At 41.5% G+C, this 22351-nt stretch overlaps 2 protein-coding genes across 8 annotated transcripts in view; one reads left to right on the plus strand and one right to left on the minus strand.

Moving 5' to 3' along the window:
* Positions 1-536: 536 nt before the first annotated feature.
* LOC110530727 (pre-mRNA-splicing factor 38B) lies at positions 537-11060 on the plus strand. Of its 7 annotated transcripts, none has more exons than XM_021613979.3 (6): positions 537-3061; positions 4317-4385; positions 4896-5047; positions 5632-5692; positions 9465-9700; positions 9831-11060. In XM_021613979.3, the coding sequence occupies exons 1-6, from the start codon at positions 2837-2839 to the stop codon at positions 10624-10626; spliced, it is 1539 nt and encodes a 512-aa protein (XP_021469654.3). In that variant the 5' UTR covers positions 537-2836; the 3' UTR covers positions 10627-11060. The 7 variants fall into 7 exon arrangements, with proteins under 7 accessions (XP_021469654.3, XP_090038917.1, XP_036842303.2 ...); XM_036986408.2 differs by having other exon boundaries at positions 1075-3061; positions 4317-4397; XM_036986409.2 differs by having other exon boundaries at positions 2539-3061; positions 5632-5706.
* Positions 11061-17857: 6797 nt separating this feature from the next.
* The window catches only part of LOC149982150 (uncharacterized), a 49162-nt gene continuing 44668 nt past the window's right edge, over positions 17858-22351 (minus strand). Inside the window, exons 46-48 of the mRNA XM_090183065.1 lie at positions 21466-21702; positions 19093-19146; positions 17858-18955 (exon numbers count right to left, since the gene is read on the minus strand). Of these exons, the coding sequence (XP_090039191.1) occupies positions 18660-18955; positions 19093-19146; positions 21466-21702 (587 nt within the window). The 3' untranslated portion in view covers positions 17858-18659. The remainder of the gene's footprint in view (positions 18956-19092; positions 19147-21465; positions 21703-22351) is intronic.

Here is a 22351-nt window from a genome sequence, read left to right on the forward strand (position 1 = left end):
TTCAAAAGCGGCTAGTGATATTTAAACAGTGAATCCATGCTGGCTCAGAGAGCTGTTACATAACTGCTGTCAGTAGTACTCAACACAGTGGGGGTTGAGAAAGGGCTCAGGGCTGCTCGTCAATCTGGCAGTCCTGCCTCTGGGTGAGATGCTTACAAAGTACCAGAGGACAGATGGCTGGCTACCGTGGCTATATACTATCACTGGCAGGGAGGGAGCGTTCCTGGAACACAGAGCTGCTACAATAGATTGTAAATATTATGCTGATTTTTGCAGCGTGAAAAGGCCCATATATTATAGCAAGGAGGGGAGGAACGGATACATGCAGCGAAGAACTGTCTTTCAACCCACCTTTAGAATATGTGGGAGAAGGGACTTGCATGACTGGATGGTCAGAGAATACTGCAGTGATTAAGGGGGAATGAACCAGCAACCCTACCTCCTGTGTAATAAGGGCCCAGACATCATGTTAGAAGCTGTAGTTTTCAGGTCTCTCCAGAGATGTTCGATTGGGTTAAAGTGCGGGTTCTGGCTTGGCCACTCAAGGACATTCAGAGACTTGTCCCAAAGCCACTCCTGCGTTGGCTTAGGGTCGTTGTCCTTTTGGAAGGGGTCAATGTTTTCAAATGGAGGAAGAGTAGTCGGCATAAATCAAAGATTGACAGATTACTTGTGTACATAGCTAGGACTGAAGGTATGCAAATTATGAAAGACACAGTAGCTACCCCAACATTGAACCAGTATCTGGGCCGAGGAGGAGACGATGAGAATATGACCTATTCCAGTGCTAGCTTCTCTACACTGGCTTCCTGTTAAGGCAAGGACTCATTTAAAGGTTTTACTGCTAACCTACAAAGCATTACATGGGCTTGCTCCTACCTATATTTCCGATTTGGTCCTGCCGTACATACCTACACGTACGCTATGATCACAAGACGCAGGCCTCGTTATTGTCCTTACAATTTCTAAGCAAGCAGCTGGAGGCAGGACTTTCTCCTATTGAGCTCCATTTTTATGGAATGGTCTGCCTATCCATATCAGAGACGCAGACTCGGTCTCGACCTTTAAGTCTTTATTGAAGACTCATCTCTTCAGTAGGTCCTATGATTGAGTGTAGTCTGGCCCAGGGGTGTGAAGGTGAATGGAAAGGCACTGGAGCGACGAACCACCCTTGCTGTCTCTGCCTGGCCGGTTCCCCTCTCCACTGGGATTCTCTCCCTCTAACCCTATTACGGGGGCTGAGTCACTGGCTTACTGGTGCTCCTCCATGCCACCCCTAGGAGGGGTGCGTCACTTGAGTGGGTTGAGTCACTGACGTGATCATCCTGTCTGGGTTGGCGCCCCCCTTCGGGTTCGTGCCTTGGGGGAGTTCTTCGTGGGCTATACTCGGCCTTGTCTCAGGGTAGTAAGTTGGTGGTTTGAAGATATCCCTCTAGTGGTGTGTATCCTTCCACAGGTTCAACTACGGAAACCTTGTTACGAATTTTACTTCCTCTAGATAGTCAAGTTTGATCGTCTTCTCGGCGTGCTTTGTGCTTTGGCAAAGTGGGCGGGGTTATATCCTGCATGGTTGGCCCTGTCCAGCGTTATCGTCGGACAGGGCCACAGTGTCTCCTGACCCCTCCTGTCTCAGCCTCCAGTATTTATGCTTCAATAATTTGTGTCAGGGGGCTAGGGTTAGTCTGTTATATCTGGAGTATTTCTCTTGTCTTACCCGGTGTCCTGTGAATTTAAGTATGCTCCCTTTAATTATCTTTCTTTCTCTCTTCTCTCTGAGGACCTGAGCCCTAGGACCATGCCTCAGGACAACCTGGCTTTACTCATTGCTGTCTCCAGTCAACCTGGCCGTGCTGCTGCTCCAGTTTCAACTGTACTGCCTGAGGCTATGGAACCCTGATCTGTTCACCAGACGTGCTACCTTGTCCCGGACCTTCTGTTTTCGAAGACAGCACCTGCTGTCTCTAACTCTGAATGATCGGCTATGAAAAGCTAACTGACATTTACTCCTGAGGTGCTGACCTGTTGCACCCTCTACATCCACATCCACATTATTGTTTGACCCTGCTGGTCATCTACGAACGTTTTAACATCTTGGCCATGTACTGTTATAATCTCCACCCGGCACAGCCAGAAGAGGACTGACCACCCCTCAGAGGATGGTTCCTCTCTAGGTTTCTTCCTAGGTTCCTGCCTTTCTAGGGAGTTTTTCCTAGCCACCGGGCTTCTACATCTGCATTGCTTGCTGTTTGGGGTTTTCGGCTGGGTTTCTGTACAGCACTTTGTGACATCTGCGGATGTCAAAATAGCTTTATAAATACATTTGATTTATTGATGACCTATTCAACGTCTCCCCCTCTGCCCCAAACACACAGAACAGGAGAAAAACATTTAAAAAATGTATTACTATAAGAAATTACAGTCAATTATTCAAAACGACTACCATTGCATGCTCACCAATCAGTGAATGCAGTGAGCCAAAGATCTTGAATTGCTCGATACAGTTACTGTACTTTGGTACTCATTCACGAAAGTCACTCATTGGACGAACGGCGTTCGTTGCCTTTTCCGGTCTTCTCCCGGCAGCGGCAGTTACGTGCGTACCATTTTCTCCTACTGTTGCCGAAGAAACTCAGCTAGCAAGATAGATCTACAAAGTAAGGTTTTGTGGGCCATAATCTGGTGCTAGGTTATTGTAGAATATAGTTTACCGCAACTATTGACGGTTTCAAACCCCGCTTTAATGGCGTTATAGTCAGAAGCATCGATTGTGTAAGCTAGCTAGCGTTAGCGGCTAATTTCCCGCATTTGTGGATCGACAGCCTGGGATCCTCGCATTATGGCCAACAACACTGTAGCCGGGAATCAGCAACAAGGACAGGCTGTGAACAAGATTGGCCCTAACCCTGGAAAACATGGCAACAACTTGCCTCTCTGGGGCAACGAAAAGACTATGAACTTGAACCCTATGGTCCTCACCAACGTGCTCTCATCTCCATATTTCAAGGTTCAGCTCTATGAACTGAAAACCTACCATGAGGTGGTGGATGAAATATATTTCAAGGTAACCAGACCGATGCTGGCTAACGTTACTATGCTAGCTAAAGTTGGTTAGCTACCTTAGGTAGCGGTTTAAACGAATGGGTAAATTGCCAACTTAACTGGCTAAATGGTTCAGTGGCAGGTAGCTAGCTTTTGCTTAACGCTGTTTTCATATTATAATTTGGCAGTATCATCTCAAATGGTTCCTAACGTGTTTGTTAGATAACTAACTTCGCTAGCGTGCTAGCCACCGCTAACCCGACCCTATTTTCAGTTCTGTTTACTCATTTGAGTGGGTTGCAACGTTAGCTAGCTATGTAGCTAAATTAACTAGCTAACGTCTCTTAGATTTTCCTGTACGGTCTGTAGCTAAGTGGACTGCTGATAGCTGGCTCGCCAGTCAGGTAAACTCTAGTGTTATGTTAGCCTATTAATACACGCTAACTACATTTAGCGCCAAATTAGTATTGCTGAAGAGATCTTTCCGTAGCCCCGACGCACGCTCGGTCTTGAACGTGAACAAGCATCGCTTGCAATACGGTTTTGGAAACATAAGAAACCTGGTAGCTACCTGGTAGCTATTTTTCATATCAGCGAGAAATTGTTGTAAAATGGTTAATTGGGGCGACCACCCGTGCTCATTAGCTATCCAGCATGCTCCGAACTAACCCAAAGGCCGGCAAATGGCGAATTTTACTGTTGAAAGGCATCGTATCCCCCGTGGACCGGTTTGTACGTTCAGGCTGCAAAGGCATCGATTTCCGCCTTGTCGCGATTTAATGGCGAGAAGGCAGTTTAAAAAAAAAAAAAAGGGAAATGTGTGTACTTTATGAAACACTTTTCCACCGTGGCTAATGCCTGGAAATGCTAGTCCCAGATGTTGCATATCGTGTTCAGTCAATCGGGGTGCCGAAGTCTGTTGTTTACCTCTGGCTGAACGCTGGGCACATCAGGAAGGAGCATTAGACGCTCTAGGATGGCAATAGGCATCCGAACACCTGTGTATAACAAAAGAAAGCCGACAGACACGTGTTGTAATTGAAACATGCTGTCGACTGCAACTGATAAAGCCTGATAAAAACAATGTACAGTAAGTATATATTTAGCATTTGTGAAATTATTTTTGATGTGATTGGAAAGTAAAGGGCTGCAAAGGCGTCTTCCTGATGTGCCCAGCGTTCAGCAAGAGGTAAACAACAGACTTCTGCAACCTGAATGTGATTCACATGCATTCATTTTGTCATGGGGTCACCATGTTAAAAAAATTGTTTCTGTAGGTGACTCATGTTGAGCCCTGGGAGAAAGGCAGCAGGAAGACTGCTGGACAGACTGGAATGTGCGGAGGGGTAAGTTAGAAAGTACGTGCCTTTTGCCTCCCCCTGTTTCTCTGTCCCAGATGATGGGGGTAACAGTCACTCTCTGACTTATGTCTGATTTAATGGCTTTAGCTGTCAATAGAATCAATGTAAGTTACATCCTGACCAGAGAAGCTATTCTCTGCCTAATTGTGTTCATAAGTGCATCACATACATTTGACATTTTTTACATTATAGTCATTTAGTCATAGTCACTCTTATCCAGAACATCTTAGTTAGGTGCACATACATACATACATACATGCATACATGCAGACATACATACATACATACATACATACATACATACATACATACACACATCAAAAGTCAGTAGTTGATAGATGACAAAACTCAAGCAATACACTTAACTTAGCTGTGGAGTAGGACCGTGTTGAAAAACGATAATTCCCCCCAAAACGTAGAGGTCCACTTCAGATATATGTTAGGAACACTGGTCCCAAAAATCGAAGCGTCTAACACATGAACCTCTGTCCTCAGGTGCGTGGAGTCGGGACAGGCGGCATTGTGTCCACGGCCTTCTGCCTGTTGTATAAGCTGTTTACCCTCAAGATGACCCGCAAGCAGGTGATGGGACTGATAACTCACAACGACTCGCCCTACATCAGAGCACTTGGTTTCATGTACATAAGGTGCGACTCTTTTACATTTTGGTTTATGTAAAAGGCAAATGTTTGCACCAAGGATAGAACCTATTTGACTTGTTTTTATTTGGTTGTAAATACATTTCACTCACCCTGTTCTAATGGGTTGCAACCTCTTTGTGAAATGCTCAGCAGCCATTTTGCAGTGTATAGTTGCATGCCTAAATGATACCATTTTGTTCCGACATCTCTTTATTAATATGTTGTTAAATTAACTACATGTCTTTTCCTGGAATAGAGTTGTTATATAAGATGTGGTCGCAGACAACAGTAGGTAGCCTAGCGGCTAAGAGCATTGGGCCAGTAACTGAGAAGTTTATGGTTCGAATCCCAGAGCAGACTAGGTGAAGAAAGAAAAAAAATCTGCCTGTGTCCTTGAGCAAGGCTCTTAACCCTAATTGTTCCTGTAAGTCGCTCTGGATAAGAGTGTCTGCTAAAGGACAAAAATGTAAAAACTGTATCTACCTTCAGATGGTTAACATCGGCGTCAAGATGCAGACGGAAGTCAAAGACGTCTATGTGTGTTATTCAATGGGATGCTCAGTAGTGTGTTATGTGTGCGGTTCCTCCAGATACACCCAGCCCCCTGCAGACCTGGTGGACTGGTATGATGGTTTCCTGGATGATGAGGAGGTATGTCCACACGGGTAATACTTTCATGTTTCTCTACCTTTCACTAACAAGTCTGGCATGATCCAAACTGTTGGCTCTCAGTTCTCTCCTCGTTGTGATGCTCAGAGCTGATTTTTCACCTTTGCCTTCATTTGGCTTAATTGTCCCCAGTCCCCCTCCCCCCGCGCAAAGTTGAGTAGTTAGGTCATTCACTCTGCTCTGCTGCCTGTTTTTTGTCAGGGTAAGTATATTTGACGTAGAGTTGAACCATACAGTCAAATTCTGTTAACTAAAGGCATGCCCTTTGTGTTTGCCAAGATGCAATCAGGACTTGTTGCACAAACTCAATTAATAAAAAATCTAATTTGCACAATTTGTCATTTTACACTGAAATGTGTACCGTTGTTTCTCCCAGGCTCAGATTGTTATTTATTCTAATTAACACATTTAATTTTAAAATATAACAACGCGTATATTTCAACACAAATCCATTGCTTCGTTTTCTTGTCTCTGACACCCTCCTACTTAAAGATGCTACACAGAATTCTTTGGGGAATTTTTGCATTGTAATTCCAGAAAATGTCTTTAATTAACATAGATGGCACTAATAATGGAATGATAGTCTTTCTCAGTATTACTACCCACCAGTGTTGTGATTGGATATTCACATAAGCTGTTTCTAACTTCCTAACTGTGTTATCTAGTGGAAATGGCTGCCATTTCCTGGTTGCAGAAATTCTGCAGTGTTTCCTCAGTTTCAGTTTATTTGAGACAACAAGCACTGAATAGTGTAGGTAAGCATTGTGCCATTTATATCACTGAAATATATTTTAATAACAACAAATATTGTTTTTACAGCTGTGAAAAGAATATATATATTTATATATTAATTTTATATTGAAAATGCATTTCACAGTGATTTAGATGGTACAACGACTCCCTACACTATTGTGCTTGTTTTCTCACATAAACTGAAATTGAGAGTGTTTGGGGGAAAAATCCAGACATGAAATGACAGCCATTTCCACTAGATAACACAGCCACAAAGTCAGAACAGCTTTCCCAGTTTGATAACAGATGCCACTCCGGTGGGAGAAATCAATAGGCACTTATATAACAGCCAATCACAACACTGGTGGGTAAGTAATACTGTGAAACACTATCATTCCACTATTAGCACCAGATATGTTAAGAACATTTTCTGAAATTACAATGCAAAAAAATCCTATGTGTAGCACTTTTTAATACAATTGAAAAAAATTCTGAGGAGAGCTTTGTAGTAGATGTTCAGTGCATTCGGAAAGTATTCAGACCCCTTGACTTTTTCCACATTTTGTTACGTTATTATTATTATTCTAAAATGGATTACATTGTTTTCCCCCTCATCAACACATAACCCCATAATGACAAAGCAAAAACATATTTTTAATTTGTTTTTGCTCGTTTGTAATATTACATTTACATAAGTATTCAGACCCTTTACTCGGTACTTTGTTGAAGCACCTTTGGCAGCGATTACAGTCTTGGGTCTTCTTGGATATGACGCTACAAGCTTGGCACACCTGTATTTGGACAGTTTCTCCCATTCTTCTCTGCAGATCATCTCAAGCTCTGTCAGGTTGGATGAGGAGCGTTGCTGCACAGCTATTTTCAGGTCTCTCCAGGGATGTTTGACCGGGTTCAAGTGCGGGCTCTGGCTGGGCCCCTCAAGAACATTCATAGGATTGGCTTCGGGACAAGTCTATGTTGTCTTGGCTGTGTGCTTAGGGTCGTTGTCCTGATGGAAGGTGAACCATCACCCCATTCTGAGGTCCTGCGCGCCCTTGTGCAGGTTTTCATCAGGCGTCTCTCTGTATTTTGCTCTGTTCATCTTTCCATCGATCCTGACTAGTCTCCCAGTCCCACCCGCTGAAAAACATCCCCACACCATGATGATGCTGCCACCACCATGCTTCACCGTAGGGATGGTGCCAGGTTTCTTCCAGACGTGTTGCTTGGCATTCAGGCCAAAGAGTTCAATCTTGGTTTCATCAGACCAGAGAATCTTGTTTCTCTTTGGCAAACTCCAAGCGGGCTGTCATGCCTTTTACTGAGGAGTGGCTTCTGTCTGGCCACTTCTGTCTGGCCACTACTAAAGGCCTGATTGGTGGAGTGTTACGGAGATGGTTGTCCTTCTGGAAGGTTCTCCCATCGCCACATATAAACTCTGGAGCTCTGTCAGAGTGACCATCAGGTTTTTGCTCACCTCCCTGACCAAGGGCCTTTTCCCTCTATTGGTCAGTTTGGCTGCATGGTCAGCTCTAGGAAGAATCTTGGTGGTTCTAAACTTCCATTTAAGAATGATGGAGGCCACTGTGTTCTTGGGGACCTTCAATGCTGCAGATTTGTTTTGGTGCCCTTTGCCAGATTTGTGCCTCAACACAATCCTGCCTCGGAGCTCTACGGACAATTCCTTCGACCTCATGGTTTGGTTTTAGCTCTGGCATGCACTGTCAACTGTGGGACCTTATATAGACAGGTGTGTGTCTTTCCAAATCATGTCCAATAAATTGAATTTACCACAGGTGAACTCCAACCAAGTTGATGAAACATCTCAAGGATGACCATTGGAAACAGGATGCAACTGAGCTCAATTTAGAGTCTCTCGTAGCAAAGGGCCTGAGAACTTATGTAACTAAGGTATTTCTGTATTTTATTTTTTTGTATAAAAGCCTTTTTCACTTTGTCATTATGGGGTATTGTCTGTAGATTGATAAGGGGGGGAAAGTATTTAATCTGTTTTAAAGTAAGGCTGTAACATAACAAAGACTTTCCTAATGCACTGTATCCTCTGTGCATTCAAACCTTCAATTGGCTGGATATTGTTTGTCAGACTGTGCAACCAGGCCTACTTTCTTGTTCTGATGCAATATTTTAACCTGACATCCTCTGACATCCTACCCAACTGGCTAATTCCCATGTTCTCTTCTTTAGATGCCCCTTGTGCAGCAGGTGAATTGGATAATGTATCTCTCAGCACTGTTGGTTTGCGTGTGTGAGTGCAAAACGGCTGTTCTCTACCCATTCAGACCTGGTCTCTCTGTAGTTGCTGTGCACATACCTACCTACCTACATGCCTCCACTCTGTACTTGCACTGTGGCCAGCGTCTCCCTGGACTGTCGAGAGAACTAGGAAGGAGGAAGCTAAAAACTTTCCTTAACCCTTATTTTGTTGCCTGCCTACGGATCCATCTCAATTGTCCATCTCAAGTCGCTTCCTCTCCTTGTCTCACCCCCATCTTTACTTCCTCTTTTAATGCTAGTGCAGATGGAGGAAACCATGAGGAGAGGAAGCCACTTTAGACTATTGAGATGCAACCCAGGGTGTTTTCAGTTATTTTGCTAACATATCGTTGTGTAAGAGAGCTCACAGTGTAAGTACAGACTTTTCAGGACAGCCAGACAGATTAAATGAGAGAAACCATTTTTCCATTTCCATACTATTATTTCCTATAGTCAGTATCAGGCACTAAGTTGAATTATAAGCAAACACATGATAAGGATTAATATGTGAGCATATTAAGCTAGATGAAATCAGAGGTGAAGGTTCAGTACTTGGTCATCACAAATTATATTTGATTTCTAATTGAGTCATGGAGGCAAGTGTTAAAAAAACAAGGGACTAGGAAGATATGCTGAATAAATATAATGAATGCAATGTCTTTTGTAGTTCTGTTTTGCATCTGTGTGTGTTAATAACGTTTTCAATACCCCCCCCCCCCCCCCCCCCCCCCCTCCCCCTCTATGTTCTCAGGAGCTGGATGTGAAGGCCGGAGGCGGCTGCGTTATGACCATCGGTGAGATGGTCCGGTCGTTTCTCACCAAGCTGGAGTGGTTCTCCACACTCTTCCCACGCATCCCGGTGCCTGTGCAGAAGATGATTGACACACAGATGAAGGCAAGGCCCCGGAAGGTTCCTGAGAAGGTGGAGGAGCCGGTTGAACCTGTGCCAGAGGAGGGACGGGCGACAGAAGGGCGTAGACGCTCCCGGTAGGAAATGGATAAAAGCCGTTCCGAAGAATATTCTGTATTATGTGGATCGCATCTCTGTCAATGAGGGAGGGTTTTTGCTGTTCATGAGGCTGATATTTAGGTTTGTTTCTGTTTTTCTATTGGTCAGGAGCCCCAGGAGGTCCCCCAAACGGTCGAGGAGCAGGAGCCACCACCGCGAACGAGAGCGCCACGGCCCAAGCTTCGACCGCGAACTGGAAAGGGAACGTGACCGCCAGAGGAAGGAGAGGGAGGGTAAGGACGGGGACAGGAGAGGAGGGGAGAGGGAGAGAGGGGAGAAGGAGAGGGAGGGTAAGGACGGGGACAGGAGAGGAGGGGACAGGGAGAGGGAGAGAGGGGAGAAGGAGAGGGACAGGGGAGGAGAAAGGGAGAGGCGACGGTCCAGGAGCAGGGAACGCAAGGGAGAGCGGAAAGACAGGGAGAAAGAAAGGGAGGGGGGCGGGGAGAACGACAGAAGCAGGAGGAAAGGCAGTGACAGAGGGAGGGAGAGGTCCAAGGACAAGAGGAGCAAGGGAGAGACTGAGGACAGGAGACACAAAGAAGAGCGGGATGAGAGGAGGGGGCACAGGGAGGAGAGGAAGGCCAAGCGCTCCAGTCGGAGCGGAAGCAGGGAAAGGAGACACAAGGAGAAGTCCAAGAAGAGGGGAGAAGTCCAAGAAGAGAGTGGAAGCAAGAGCAGGGCCGAGGTGGGGGAGAAGGAGAAGAGCAGGAAGAGAGAGCGCAGCCATGAAAGGGGGGAGGGCGAGCAGCGCTCACACAAACGCAGCCGCAGCAAAGAGCGGAGCCACCGGCCACGAGAGCCCAGCAATGGGAAAGACCACGGGAAACACAGAGAGCGCAGGAGAAGCCAGAGCATGGATAGAGGAGAGAGGACGACACAGAGCGCTAGGGCAGAGTCCCCTTAGCTCGTCACAGCTCTTCTCTGCCTTTCTCTCTTCATTCATTTGTTTTACTTGTTTGTGTAGTCTGCCACGTATTATAAAAAGAGAAGAAAAAAACATTAGCACGAGAAACTACCTGGACTTGTCTTTGGCCAACGTAATGTTACTTTATGTAGATCTTTCTATCTCTGCCTTTCTCCTCCCTTTCTAGACCAGCGTTACTTTTCATTCGAGACAGTTGTATTAGAAAAAAAATGCCATTTTAAGTTTTATATGGTTTTGTCTCTGGAAAGTTCCAAATTGCTTTGTACATACGGGTCTGAGAATGTTTTAAATCCTACAGAGCAACCTCCGAAGGTGAATTTGTACCATGCACTGAGCCGTACTGATATTGTGCTGTGTTTGGTTAAGTGCTCTGTTGCATTTTGTTTTCTAATTAAACAACTTTTACAAAAGGAGACGTTGTGTGGGGTGATTATGGTTTTGTTGAGATGTAATTCTTAAAGCTGTAATTCCTTATTCATTTACACAAGTACTCCTCTAAAAAGGTTGTATCTGGTACGATCTCACTCGATTACACGAGTACTCCTCTTCAAAGCACTTTGAGATCTAGGGGATTGTATACCATGGTTATAATGGACTGCTGTAATGTCTGATAAATAATGGACTACCGTAGTGTCTGCTAAATTACTGAATAATGGACTACCGTAGTGTCTGCTAAATGACTGAATAATGGACTACCGTAGTGTCTGCTAAATGACTGAATAATGGACTACAGTAGTGTCTGCTAAATTACTGAATAATGGACTACCGTAGTGTCTGCTAAATGACTGAATAATGGACTACCGTAGTGTCTGCTAAATGACTGAATAATGGACTACAGTAGTGTCTGCTAAATGACTGAATAATGGACTACAGTAGTGTCTGCTAAATTACTGAATAATGGACTACCGTAGTGTCTGCTAAATTACTGAATAATGGACTACCGTAGTGTCTGCTAAATGACTGAATAATGGACTACCGTAGTGTCTGCTAAATGACTGAATAATGGACTACAGTAGTGTCTGCTAAATGACTGAATAATGGACTACCGTAGTGTCTGCTAAATGACTGAATAATGGACTACCGTAGTGTCTGCTAAATGACTGAATAACGGACTACAGTAGTGTCTGCTAAATGACTGAATAATGGACTACCGTAGTGTCTGCTAAATGACTGAATAATAGACTACCGTAGTGTCTGCTAAATGACTGAATAATGGACTACCGTAGTGTCTGCTAAATGACTGAATAATGGACTACAGTAGTGTCTGCTAAATGACTGAATAATGGACTACCGTAGTGTCTGCTAAATGACTGAATAATGGACTACCGTAGTGTCTGCTAAATGACTGAATAACGGACTACAGTAGTGTCTGCTAAATGACTGAATAATGGACTACCGTAGTGTCTGCTAAATGACTGAATAATGGACTACCGTAGTGTCTGCTAAATGACTGAATAATAGACTACCGTAGTGTCTGCTAAATGACTGAATAACGGACTACCGTAGTGTGCTAAATGACTGAATAATGGACTACCGTAGTGTCTGCTAAATTACTGAATAACGGACTACTGTAGTGTCTGCTAAATGACTAAATAATGGACTACCGTAGTGTCTGCTAAATTACTGAATAATGGACTACCGTAGTGTCTGCTAAATGACTAAATAATGGACTACCGTAGTGTCTGCTAAATGACTGAATAATGGACTACCGTAGTATCTGCTAAATGACTGAATAATGGACTACCGTAGTGTCTGCTAATTGACTGAATAATGGACTACCGTAGTGTCTGCTAAATGACTGAATAATGGACTACCGTAGTGTCTGCTAATTGACTGAATAATGGACTACCGTAGTGTCTGCTAAATGACTGAATAATGGACTACCGTAGTGTCTGCTAAATGACTGAATAATGGACTACCGTAGTGTCTGCTAAATGACTGAATAACGGACTACTGTAGTGTCTGCTAAATGACTAAATAATGGACTACCGTAGTGTCTGCTAAATGACTGAATAATAGACTACCGTAGTGTCTGCTAAATGACTAAATAATGGACTACCGTAGTGTCTGCTAAATGACTGAATAACGGACTACCGTAGTGTGCTAAATGACTGAATAATGGACTACCGTAGTGTCTGCTAAATGACTGAATAACGGACTACCGTAGTGTCTGCTAATTGACTGAATAATGGACTACCGTAGTGTCTGCTAAATGACTGAATAATGGACTACCGTAGTGTCTGCTAAATGACTGAATAATGGACTACCGTAGTGTCTGCTAAATGACTGAATAACGGACTACCGTAGTGTGCTAAATGACTGAATAATGGACTACCGTAGTGTGCTAAATGACTGAATAACGGACTACCGTAGTGTCTGCTAAATGACTGAATAATGGACTACAGTAGTGTCTGCTAAATGACTTAATAATGGACTACCGTAGTGTCTGCTAAATGACTGAATGGACTACCGTAGTGTCTGCTAAATGACTGAATAATGGACTACCGTAGTGTCTGCTAAATGACTGAATGGACTACCGTAGTGTGCTAAATGACTGAATAATGGACTACCGTAGTGTCTGCTAAATTACTGAATAATGGACTACCGTAGTGTCTGCTAAATGACTGAATAATGGACTACCGTAGTGTCTGCTAAATGACTAAATAATGGACTACCGTAGTGTCTGCTAAATTACTGAATAACGGACTACTGTAGTGTCTGCTAAATGACTAAATAATGGACTACCGTAGTGTCTGCTAAATGACTGAATAATAGACTACCGTAGTGTCTGCTAAATGACTGAATAACGGACTACCGTAGTGTGCTAAATGACTGAATAATGGACTACCGTAGTGTCTGCTAAATTACTGAATAACGGACTACTGTAGTGTCTGCTAAATGACTAAATAATGGACTACCGTAGTGTCTGCTAAATGACTGAATAATAGACTACCGTAGTGTCTGCTAAATGACTAAATAATGGACTACCGTAGTGTCTGCTAAATGACTGAATAATGGACTACCGTAGTATCTGCTAAATGACTGAATAATGGACTACCGTAGTGTCTGCTAATTGACTGAATAATGGACTACCGTAGTGTCTGCTAATTGACTGAATAATGGACTACCGTAGTGTCTGCTAAATGACTGAATAATGGACTACCGTAGTGTCTGCTAAATGACTGAATAACGGACTACTGTAGTGTCTGCTAAATGACTAAATAATGGACTACCGTAGTGTCTGCTAAATGACTGAATAATGGACTACCGTAGTGTCTGCTAAATGACTGAATAACGGACTACCGTAGTGTGCTAAATGACTGAATAATGGACTACCGTAGTGTGCTAAATGACTGAATAATGGACTACCGTAGTGTGCTAAATGACTGAATAACGGACTACCGTAGTGTCTGCTAAATGACTGAATAATGGACTACCGTAGTATCTGCTAAATGACTGAATAATAGACTACCGTAGTGTCTGCTAAATGACTAAATAATGGACTACCGTAGTGTCTGCTAAATGACTGAATAACGGACTACCGTAGTGTGCTAAATGACTGAATAATGGACTACCGTAGTGTCTGCTAAATGACTGAATAACGGACTACCGTAGTGTCTGCTAATTGACTGAATAATGGACTACCGTAGTGTCTGCTAAATGACTGAATAATGGACTACCGTAGTGTCTGCTAAATGACTGAATAATGGACTACCGTAGTGTCTGCTAAATGACTGAATAACGGACTACCGTAGTGTGCTAAATGACTGAATAATGGACTACCGTAGTGTGCTAAATGACTGAATAACGGACTACCGTAGTGTCTGCTAAATGACTGAATAATGGACTACAGTAGTGTCTGCTAAATGACTTAATAATGGACTACCGTAGTGTCTGCTAAATGACTGAATGGACTACCGTAGTGTCTGCTAAATGACTGAATAATGGACTACCGTAGTGTCTGCTAAATGACTGAATGGACTACCGTAGTGTCTGCTAAATGACTGAATAATGGACTACCGTAGTGTCTGCTAAATGACTGAATAATGGACTACCGTAGTGTCTGCTAAATGACTGAATAATGGACTACCGTAGTGTCTGCTAAATGACTGAATAATGGACTACCGTAGTGTCTGCTAAATGACTGAATAATGGACTACCGTAGTGTCTGCTAAATGACTAAATAATGGACTACCGTAGTGTCTGCTAAATGACTGAATAATGGACTACCGTAGTGTCTGCTAAATGACTGAATAACGGACTACCGTAGTGTCTGCTAAATGACTGAATAATGGGCTACCGTAGTGTGCTAAATGACTGAATAATGGACTACCGTAGTGTGCTAAATGACTGAATAATGGACTACCGTAGTATCTGCTAAATGACTGAATAATGGACTACCGTAGTATCTGCTAAATGACTGAATAATGGACTACCGTAGTGTCTGCTAAATGACTGAATAATGGACTACCGTAGTGTCTGCTAAATGACTGAATAATGGACTACCGTAGTGTCTGCTAAATGACTGAATAATGGACTACCGTAGTGTGCTAAATGACTGAATAATGGACTACCGTAGTATCTGCTAAATGACTGAATAATGGACTACCGTAGTTTCTACTAAATGACTGAATAATGGACTACAGTAGTGTCTGCTAAATGACTGAATAATGGACTACCGTAGTGTCTGCTAAATGACTGAATAACGGACTACCGTAGTGTCTGCTAAATGACTGAATAACGGACTACCGTAGTGTCTGCTAAATGACTGAATAACGGACTACCGTAGTGTCTGCTAAATGACTGAATAATGGACTACAGTAGTGTCTGCTAAATGACTGAATAACGGACTACCGTAGTGTCTGCTAAATGACTGAATAACGGACTACCGTAGTGTCTGCTAAATGACTGAATAACGGACTACCGTAGTGTCTGCTAAATGACTGAATAATGGACTACTGTAGTGTCTGCTAAATGACTGAATAATGGACTACCGTAGTGTCTGCTAAATGACTGAATAATGGACTACCGTAGTGTCTGCTAAATGACTGAATAATGGACTACCGTAGTGTCTGCTAAATGAATGAATAATGGACTACCGTAGTATCTGCTAAATGACTGAATAACGGACTACCGTAGTGTCTGCTAAATGACTGAATAACGGACTACCGTAGTATCTGCTAAATGACTGAATAACGGACTACCGTAGTGTCTGCTAAATGACTGAATAATGGACTACCGTAGTATCTGCTAAATGACTGAATAACGGACTACCGTAGTGTCTGCTAAATGACTGAATAATGGACTACCGTAGTGTCTGCTAAATGACTGAATAATGGACTACCGTAGTGTCTGCTAAATGACTGAATAATGGACTACCGTAGTGTCTGCTAAATGAATGAATAATGGACTACCGTAGTATCTGCTAAATGACTGAATAACGGACTACCGTAGTGTCTGCTAAATGACTGAATAACGGACTACCGTAGTATCTGCTAAATGACTGAATAACGGACTACCGTAGTGTCTGCTAAATGACTGAATAATGGACTACCGTAGTATCTGCTAAATGACTGAATAACGGACTACCGTAGTGTCTGCTAAATGACTGAATAATGGACTACCGTAGTGTCTGCTAAATGACTGAATAACGGACTACCGTAGTGTCTACTAAATGACTGAATAATGGACTACCGTAGTGTCTGCTAAATGACTGAATAATGGACTACCGTAGTGTGCTAAATGACTGAATAATGGACTACCGTAGTGTCTGCTAAATGACTGAATAATGGACTACCGTAGTGTCTGCTAAATGACTGAATAATGGACTACCGTAGTATCTGCTAAATGACTGAATAACGGACTACCGTAGTGTCTGCTAAATGACTGAATAATGGACTACCGTAGTGTGCTAAATGACTGAATAACGGACTACCGTAGTGTGCTAAATGACTGAATAACGGACTACCGTAGTGTGCTAAATGACTGAATAACGGACTACCGTAGTGTGCTAAATGACTGAATAATGGACTACCGTAGTGTGCTAAATGACTGAATAACGGACTACCGTAGTGTGCTAAATGACTGAATAACGGACTACCGTAGTTTCTGCTAAATGACTGAATAACGGACTACCGTAGTTTCTGCTAAATGACTGACTACCATGTAATAAAGTGCATCATACTCCGTTGTTCATTGTCCCCATTAGAAATAAACCATAAGTATCGACATCAATGAAAGGGAGATATGAGTATTTTCTATATTCTATTTTGTACTGAATGACAATGAATTTGAATTAATGAAAGTGGAAAAGTTGTACATTTTGATCATTTTTGTCTGACTGTTTCTCTTGATAAAGATAGTCAAGAAAATGGCACAGTACATTACAAATCCTCTGTTATTGAAAATACAGTCAGATATATTACTCTTCAATAAAGATACATATACTTTCTCATATATACTGAACAAAAATATAAACGCAACATGTAAAGTGTTGGTCCCATGTTTCATGAGCTGAAATAAAATATCCCAGAAATGTTCCATACCCACGAAAAGCTTACTTCTCTCATATTTTGTGCACAAATTTGTTTACATTCCTGTTAGTGAGCATTTCTCGTTTGCCAAAAGATTTCAGCCACCTGACAGGTGTGGCATATCAAGAAGCTGATTAAACCATTTGAAAGGCCATTCTAAAAATGTGCACAGATGTCTCAAGTTTTGAAGGAGCATGCAATTGGCATGCTGACTGCAGGAATGTCCACCAGAGCTGTTTGAAATGTGTTAATTTCTCTACCATAAGCCACCTCCAACTTCATTTTAGAGAATTTGATAGTATGTCAAACCGGCCTCATAACCGCAGACCACGTGTAACCACGCAGCTCAGGACCTCCACATCTGGCTTCTTCACCTGCAGGATTGTCTGAGACCAGCGACCTGGACAGCTGATGAAACCGAGGAGTATTTCTGTCTGTAATAAAGCCCTTTTGTGGGAGAAAACTAATTCTGATTGGGAGGGCCTAGCTGCTAAGTGGGTGGGCCTATGGCTGCGCATGTGAAATCCATAGATTAGGGCCTTATGAATTTATTTAAATTGACTGATTTCCTTATATTCACTGTAACTCAGTAAATTTGTTGAAATTGTTGCGTGTTGCATTTATATTTTTGTTCAGTATACATCAGTAATAAAAAGGAAAGATGCATATAAAACAAGTCATTAAAATTAACTTGTTGAAGGTATTGTAAAAATGACACAAAAACTAGAAATACATGTTTGAGCTTTTGAGCTTTTGATTTGATTTGACCAACTTCAGCATGGAGGATGAGGATGTGTTAGGAATAGTATACTTCACAGGTCATTTCTCACAAGTCATACAAATATTTTCTACTACTTGATACAACAGGCAAAGAGATAGGAAATCACCACTTTGGATACGATATCTCAACCATCACACCCCAAACCTTAAAAAAAAAAAACGGACAATTTGGAAAACGTTACGGTCCGCTATAGCAGTGTTTCCCAACCCTGGAACTCCAGTACAACCTACAGAACACGTTTGTATTGTTACCCTGGACAAGCACACCTGATTCAACTTGTCAACTAATCATAAATCCCTCAAGGAATAAGGTGCATTTGTCAAGGGCTAGAACAACAACGTGTACTGCTGGAGGTACTGGAAGACGAGTTGGGAAACACTGAGCTATAGCATTCAGCTGTCTTCAGTGACCATACAATACATACTGCCATCGGCCCTGTAAAGCCGACCAGAGCCATATTGTAGCTTTTGCGTTTAACCAGGAAGTTAGAAGACCACTTTCCCAAAGGAGACCTTAGTTTTACAGAGTAAGGCAGACTGATTTGAGATTGAACAATTGCTTGTGGGTTGCAGTGCCCATGTTGGCACCAAAAGATCCAGAGACTGTATTACATTCTCGTTCTGTGATACCCATGATTAGAGCCATATATTCAGATACATTCATGGCTCTACTTCTTTTCTTCAGTCCAGAACCCCCCTTCACATCTTGACTGCAGGTGCCACAGTCTCCACACACACAGGCTCCGAGTCGGGCCCCTTGCTGGCCTCTGTCTGGGCAGACACAGATAGGCAGTAAGTGGAGGAAGGGTTGAGGTCAGTGACGATAGAGCTCTCGCCATACACGGTCAGTATCTGGGAGCGGCTGGCGTGGCGGGGGTGAGAACTCTGCTCTCGGACCACCAGGGTGTAGTAGGCCGCCCCCTTCACGCGGGACCACTCCACTAGGAGGACGTTTGGGGTTTCCACGGTGACCTGCACCTTGGGCATGGACAGACCTGATGAAGGAGGCAAGGAAAGTGGTCTGATTATGAACTGAATTATTTATTAGAATTGATTTGTCATAACCACTTTTCAGTTTGTAACGTTGCTCTCCTGTATCATAGAGTATGAAGTAGAGCAGAGCTTAACGCACCCGTCTCTGAGATCATCTCTTCTTCACTGAGATCTCTCCTTTTCAAGTGATGCACTGTAGATGGGAACCATGTTAAGAGACAGTGATTAACATTGTATTAAGAGACAGTGATTAACATTATATTAAGAGACAGGGATTAACATCATATTAAGAGACTGTGATTAACATTGTATTAAGAGACAGTGATTAACATTATATTAAGAGACAGGGATTAACATCATATTAAGAGACTGTGATTAACATTGTATTAAGAGACAGTGATTAACATTATATTAAGAGACAGGGATTAACATCATATTAAGAGACTGTGATTAACATTATATTAAGAGACAGTGATTAACATTATATTAAGAGACAGTGATTAACATTATATTAAGAGACAGTGATTAACATTATATTAAGAGACAGTGATTAACATTATATTAAGAGACAGTGATTAACATTATATTAAGAGACAGTGATTAACATTATATTAAGAGACATTGATTAACATTATATTAAGAGACAGTGATTAACATCATATTAAGAGACAGTGATTAACATTATATTAAGAGACAGTGATTAACACCATATTAAGAGACATTGATTAACATTATATTAAGAGACAGTGATTAATATCATATTAAGAGACAGTGATTAACATTATATTAAGAGACAGTGATTAACATCATATTAAGAGACAGTGATTAACATTATATTAAGAGACATTGATTAACATTATATTAAGAGACAGTGATTAACATCATATTAAGAGACAGTGATTAACATTATATTAAGAGACAGTGATTAACACCATATTAAGAGACATTGATTAACATTATATTAAGAGACATTGATTAACATTATATTAAGAGACAGTGATTAACATTATATTAAGAGACAGTGATTAACATCATATTAAGAGACAGTGATTAACATTATATTAAGAGACATTGATTAACATTGTATTAAGAGACAGTGATTAACATCGTATTAAGAGACAGTGATTAACATTATATTAAGAGACAGTGATTAACATCGTATTAAGAGACAGTGATTAACATCATATTAAGAGACAGTGATTAACATCATATTAAGAGACAGTGATTAACATCGTATTAAGAGACAGTGATTAACATCGTATTAAGAGACAGTGATTAACATCATATTAAGAGACAGTGATTAACATCGTATTAAGAGACAGTGATTAACATCATATTAAGAGACAGTGATTAACATCATATTAAGAGACAGTGATTAACATCATATTAAGAGACAGTGATTAACATCATATTAAGAGACAGTGATTAACATCATATTAAGAGACAGTGATTAACATCATATTAAGAGACAGTGATTAACATCATATTAAGAGACAGTGATTAACATCATATTAAGAGACAGTGATTAACATTATATTAAGAGACATTGATTAACATCATATTAAGAGACAGTGATTAACATCATATTAAGAGACAGTGATTAACATCATATTAAGAGACAGTGATTAACATCATATTAAGAGACAGTGATTAACATTATATTGAGAGACATTGATTAACATTATATTAAGAGACAGTGATTAACATCATATTAAGAGACAGTGATTAACATCATATTAAGAGACAGTGATTAACATCGTATTAAGAGACAGTGATTAACATCATATTAAGAGACAGTGATTAACATTATATTAAGAGACAGTGATTAACATTATATTAAGAGACAGTGATTAATATCATATTAAGAGACAGTGATTAACATCATATTAAGAGACAGTGATTAACATCGTATTAAGAGACAGTGATTAACATCATATTAAGAGACAGTGATTAACATCGTATTAAGAGACAGTGATTAACATTATATTAAGAGACATTGATTAACATCATATTAAGAGACAGTGATTAACATCATATTAAGAGACAGTGATTAACATCATATTAAGAGACAGTGATTAACATCATATTAAGAGACAGTGATTAACATCATATTAAGAGACAGTGATTAACATCATATTAAGAGACAGTGATTAACATCATATTAAGAGACAGTGATTAACATCATATTAAGAGACAGTGATTAACATCATATTAAGAGACAGTGATTAACATCATATTAAGAGACAGTGATTAACATCGTATTAAGAGACAGTGATTAACATCATATTAAGAGACAGTGATTAACATTATATTAAGAGACAGTGATTAACATTATATTAAGAGACAGTGATTAATATCATATTAAGAGACAGTGATTAACATCATATTAAGAGACAGTGATTAACATCGTATTAAGAGACAGTGATTAACATCATATTAAGAGACTGCCTTCTGCCTATTTCGATAACAAACGGTCACATTTTCAAACACAACCGTCTGGGTTGGTTCCTACCTGTTATTTCCCTGGTGGGGTCGCTCTCCCCGGCAGTGTTGCTAGCGGTGACCTCCAGGTTGTTGTAGTCGAGGTTGGCCAGGGAACAGGACAGCTGTACCGTGCTGCACACCTGGGTCCGCACCACTCCACTGATGTCATACACCGTATACATGGTGGCGTAGACGGAACCATTCCACGAGATGGTGGCCGAGGAGTTGAAACCACTGTAGGTCACCACCGGTGGAGGGCAAGGGGCTGGAGAGACGGAATGCTATGGTTAGAGTTATGGTTATGGTTGAGTTATGTTATGTTTAGGGCAAGGTCTATATGACCTCACCAGGAAAAACTCTGGGTCCTAGTAATGTTATGTTATGACTATGAGCCATAAACATAAAGAGTTGCACACTCCATATATAAACTCCCAGTAATCTATTGGGTAAATCACCAACGTTTCGGCATCACAGAAGAAGAAGAAGGCACCCTGAAGAAGGCACCCTGAAGAAGGCACCCTGAAGAAGGCACCCTGAAGAAGGCACCCTGAAGAAGGCACCCTGAAGAAGGCACCCTGAAGAAGGCACCCTGATGCCGAAACGTTGGTGATTTACCAACGTTTATATATGAAGTGTGCAACTCTTTATTTTTATAGCTTAGTTTATTCGCCGTTAGTCAGCACCTCTACATAAAATTATTTTCTCTGGGTGTGCACCTGCTCATGTTTTTTATATGTCATGACTTTAACACATGATGCACTGCCGTCGGATTTTGCTGTGAAATGTGTTATGCCATAGAGATAGCTTGAGAGACAAAATAATAAGAAAATGGACTGCTTTAAAATGTAGCTGCTGTCACATATAACGGAACAGATACATGCATGAGTCCTCTATCTAAATCTATGAGTTATGAG

This window comes from Oncorhynchus mykiss, chromosome 8 (genome assembly GCF_057628025.1).
Source record: "Oncorhynchus mykiss isolate SJ-2025 chromosome 8, ASM5762802v1, whole genome shotgun sequence".
Taxonomy (NCBI): Eukaryota; Metazoa; Chordata; class Actinopteri; order Salmoniformes; family Salmonidae; genus Oncorhynchus; species Oncorhynchus mykiss.

Bases quoted from the DNA above. Each gene is read 5' to 3' on its own strand.
- LOC110530727 (XM_021613979.3), top strand. From the start codon at position 2,837: ATGGCCAACAACACTGTAGCCGGGAATCAGCAACAAGGACAGGCTGTG. The intron at 5,048-5,631 runs GTGCGACTCTTT...CGGTTCCTCCAG, and splicing joins CTTGGTTTCATGTACATAAG to ATACACCCAGCCCCCTGCAG. The intron at 5,693-9,464 runs GTATGTCCACAC...CTATGTTCTCAG, and splicing joins GTTTCCTGGATGATGAGGAG to GAGCTGGATGTGAAGGCCGG.